We start from the raw sequence: 4,438 nt of genomic DNA on the forward strand, positions 1-4,438 counted from the left end.
TTTGAGGATGAAGCTAAAAGTACTTGAAGAGACATTTGAAAAGAAGAAATATTGGGTCTCCCTGGTGGCGCAAGCGGTTAAGTCTCAGTGCTATCATGCTCTTACCACTGTGGCCTAAGTTCGATCCCCAGCCAGGGAGGTGACCCACATGGTGCAGCAGACCTCTCCTGTCTCGCCCACTGCTCCCCTCAGCAGTGTTTTTCAGTCAATCTGCCTGTTCTGTTTCCCACTCTGTCTCTGGTGAATCTTCTTACCCACCTACACCCCAGGACTTATATGCATAAATAATAAATCTTAAAAAAAAAAGATGAAATGGATGTGTTACCCACAACTCCCTTTTCTTGCTCTCTCCTGCAGCAAAATGCTGAAAGGAAAGGCCAAGGGAAAGAAGGTGGCCCTGGGCCCTACCATGTTGAACAATCAGGAGGCCAAGAGCGTGGTAAATGCCCTGTTTGAGAAAAGGCCCAAGAATTTTTGGCATCAGCCAGGGCACACAGCCCAAAAGGGACCTCACTCACTTTGTGACATGGCCCCTCTCCATCAGGCTGCAGTGGCCAAGGGCAATTTTCTACAAGCGGCTAAGTGTGCCTTCCACCATACACCAGTTCACCCAGGCCATGGGCTGCCAATCAGCTGGCTCCTCCGCTGCTTGTGCTGGCACACAAATAGGGACCAGAGACCAAGCAAGAGAAGTAGCATAGATTGTTGGCCCAGGATGAGAAGAAAGCTGCCAGCAAGGGGGATGGATATCCCCACTAAGAGGGAACCTGTCCTTGGAGCAGGGGTTGATACTGTCATCACCCTGGTGGACAACAAGAAGTCTCAGTTGGTGGTGATCACACATGATGTGGACCCCAAGGAACTGATTTTCTTGCTGCCTGCCCTGTGTTGAAAGATGGGGGATCCCTACTGCATTATCAAGGGGAAGATGAGGCTGGGGCTTCTGGGCCACAGGGAGACTTGGGCCGCTGTCTCCTACACACAGGTTAGCTTGGAAGACAAAGGAGCCTTGGCTAAGCTGGTGGCATCTATCAGACCAAGGACAATGACAGATAGGATGAGATATTAGTCACGGGTGTGGAGGGGGTGTCCTGGGTCCAAAATCTGTGGCTCTTATCACCAAGCTGGAAAAGGAGAGGCTAAGAACTCACCACTAAATTGGCTGAGCATATATATGCTGGGGTGTTTTCTGTACATAAAATAATAAATGTCCTCCTTCGGCCAGTGTCAAAAAAAAAAAAAAAGAAAAAAAGAAAAGAAATAGCAATAGAGGAACCAAGTTGAGAGTTTAAAAAAAGAAAAAAATGAACAAAAACAAAAAGAAACAAGTGAAATAATATCAATGAAAGAGGAAACAATAGAAAAATCAACAAAAACAAAAACTGAATAGAAAATACAAAAATGTCTGAAAAGCTTGATAATGTGTGTGGAGGGAGTGGGGGAAAATTGTATATTACCAATATTAAGTGAGCAAAAATACATGACACTGTAGTTTAGCATATTAGAGTATGCCATGATCTGCATATGCAGATCATGGCATACTATGCCATGGATATAAATATAATGGATATAAATGTATATAATATGGATATAAATATAATGATACACTTCTCTAAATTATTAAATCCAGAACAAAAAAGGATCTATTTTATGGGCCCTTACATTTGTAGGAAAAATACAAAAAGGCATTTGGATAGAATATATAATAACTTCAGGACAATGATAACTTTTGAGCAGGAAGAGGACAGGAGTGAGGCTATAGTTATATCTATTATAATTCATTTCTTTATAAAAAGGAGGTGTGAAATAATAAAGCAAAATGTCAGCTCATTTTTTATAGGTTACATTCATGACTATTCTAACAAGAAATTATATTTCAGTAGGAAACTCTGTATCTTCTATTGGACACTCTTAGTTACCAGATTCTAACTTCATATTCACTGTCTTTAAGCTATTTTGCACCTATTTATAACCTGTAGATAACTGATATAGTGCTCAAATAAAGTTCAATGCTGTCACATTAAATTTCTCCAGTCTATTAAAACTGGACTGTCAGCAGAGATTTAATTGACCTCCTCCCTGATAGCCAAAAATAAAAACCACAGTTTTGTCTCCACTTACAATTAATCTCAACACTGTTCATATAAATGTGTGCTACTTTTCCCTTTTTATAACCTTTTTATTGTGGTATAATCAACATACAAAAACCTACATATTTAATGTCTACAACATGATAAGCATACATCCATGAAACAATTAACACAAGGTATACCATAAACCTATGCTTTGAATGGGTTATAATAGCTGCCTGATGATATACAAATAAAAAATTTATTAAACATGTGTTCACTTTTATATCTGTAAAACAGCCGAAATTTTATCTTTTCGAAAGTTATCTTTTAAGACAACTTTCTGTGTGTTTGTGATATGTGAATTTTTTTTTTAATTATGTGATACACCACACACCTGGCAAGGGACTGATATCAAAGATCTATAAGGAGTTTACACAACTCAACAAAAAGAAAACAAATTGCCCAATTAGAAAATGGGCAGAGAAGTTAAATAGACACTTCTTCAAAGAAGACATACAGATGGCCAATAGGCACATGAAAAAATGTTCATCATCACTCATCACTAACGAACAGCAAATCAAATCCACAATGAGGTATCACCTCACACTGGTGAGAGCAGCCCATATTAAAAAGACCAGAAACAACACACGCTGGCAAGAGTATAGGGGAAAAGGAACCATCTTACACTGTTGCTGGGGATGTAGATTGGTCCGGACCCTATGGAAAGCAGTATGGAGTTTCCTCAAAAGACTAAAAATGCATGTGCCATATGACCCAGCAATTCCACTCCTAGGTATCTACCTAAAAAATAAAAAAAAATAATAATTCAAAATGAAACCCAGGGCCTCCCCTGGTGGCGCAGCGGTTGAGCGCTGGGCTGTGAGGCTGCCCGCAGCCTCTGCAGCGCCGGTTCGTTCCCTGGCTGCCGGCGAAAGTCCCACAAAATGAAACCCACATGCCTATTTTATAGCAACACTATTTGCAATAGCCAAGATATGGAAACAACCTAAATGCCCAAAAACAGATGAGTGGAGTAAGAGGATGTGGTACAATGGAATATTACTCAGCAATCAAAAAAGATAAACTCATGCAATTTACAGCAACATGGATGGCGCTGGAAGGGATCATGCTCAGTGAAATAAGCCAGAAAGAAAAAGAAAAATACCAGATGGTCTCACTCATAGCAGGAATTTAGAAAACCTAAATAAGGGACCAGGGAAAAGACTAATTACAATAAAGTAAAAATCAAAATCAACAAGCAACCATAGACCAGAGACACACTACAGTGGGAGTGGGGGGGAGGAGAAGAGGGATAAGGGTCAGAAAAAGGGGGTGAGAATTCTATGGGGAATATAACCCAAATGAAAATGCATACATTGTGCAAAAATGAAAAATGATGTAAGGATTATATAAAATAAAATAATTTATAAAAAAAGAAGATGTGGTAGATAAATATACAATGAAATACCAATCAGCAATCAAAAATATTAACTCATGTCATTTTTAGCAACATGGAAAGAACTGGAAGGGCGTCTACTAAGTGAAATAAGCCAGGAGGAGAAAGATACATACTGGATGGGTCCACATGTGGAATACAGAAAAATCAAGCAAAGGGGCAGAAACAGACAAACTTCAAAACCAACCCTTGAAAACCAAACCACAAATCTTTGGCTTTCAGCAGGAGGATGAGGGTAGGGAAGGAAAGGGATAAAAATAGGGAGTTGGGGCCACCCTGGTGGCGCAAGGGGTTAAGATGCAACCTACGAAGCTATCCGCAGCCACTGCAGCATGAGTTCGATCCCCCGCCAGGGAGCTACCCACGTGGGGCAGCAGACCTCTCCTGACTCACCCACTGCTCCCCTCAGCAGTGTATTTCAGTCAGTTTGCCTGTTCTGTTCCCCACTCTGCCTCTGGCGAATCCTCTCCCCCCACACCTCTGGCCTGTACCCCAGTTCTTTTATACATAAATAAATAAATCTTTTAAAAAATAGGGAGGTAGGGGAGAACACAATGGACTTGTGCTTTGGCAGTGGGAGGGTTTGGGTGACTACACCTGGGGTGTAATCTTACACTGTCAGCACACTAGTATGGGTGTAAAATAATGGTACTTCAATAACAATTAAAAAAACTGAATAAATATTAATTTAAAAAATTATATGACAGAGGTTTGGAAAGACCAAAGTTTTGGAAGGAAAAGAGCAGAACCAGAAATACCTCAATGGCAGGGGAGCATTGCACAGGAGAGGTACAACCAGTAAGGGGTCTCCCAGGGTGGAGATCACAGAGAAATTTGGGGGCATTATTATTTTATCATATATTTTAAACGCACTTCCTCTAAGATGTCCTGTTTCACTCTCTCTCCACTT

At 40.6% G+C, this 4,438-nt stretch overlaps 1 protein-coding gene across 1 annotated transcript; it reads left to right on the forward strand.

Annotated features, from left to right (window-relative positions):
• Positions 1-361: 361 nt before the first annotated feature.
• LOC311187462 (large ribosomal subunit protein eL8-like) lies at positions 362-892 on the forward strand (the record flags this gene model as incomplete). The annotated part of the gene is made up of 1 exon (XM_084258874.1): positions 362-892. The coding sequence occupies one exon, from the start codon at positions 362-364 to the stop codon at positions 890-892; it is 531 nt and encodes a 176-aa protein (XP_084115000.1).
• Positions 893-4,438: the final 3,546 nt, after the last annotated feature.

This window comes from Talpa europaea (genome assembly GCF_964194135.1).
Source record: "Talpa europaea genome assembly, chromosome: X".
Classification (NCBI taxonomy): Eukaryota; Metazoa; Chordata; class Mammalia; order Eulipotyphla; family Talpidae; genus Talpa; species Talpa europaea.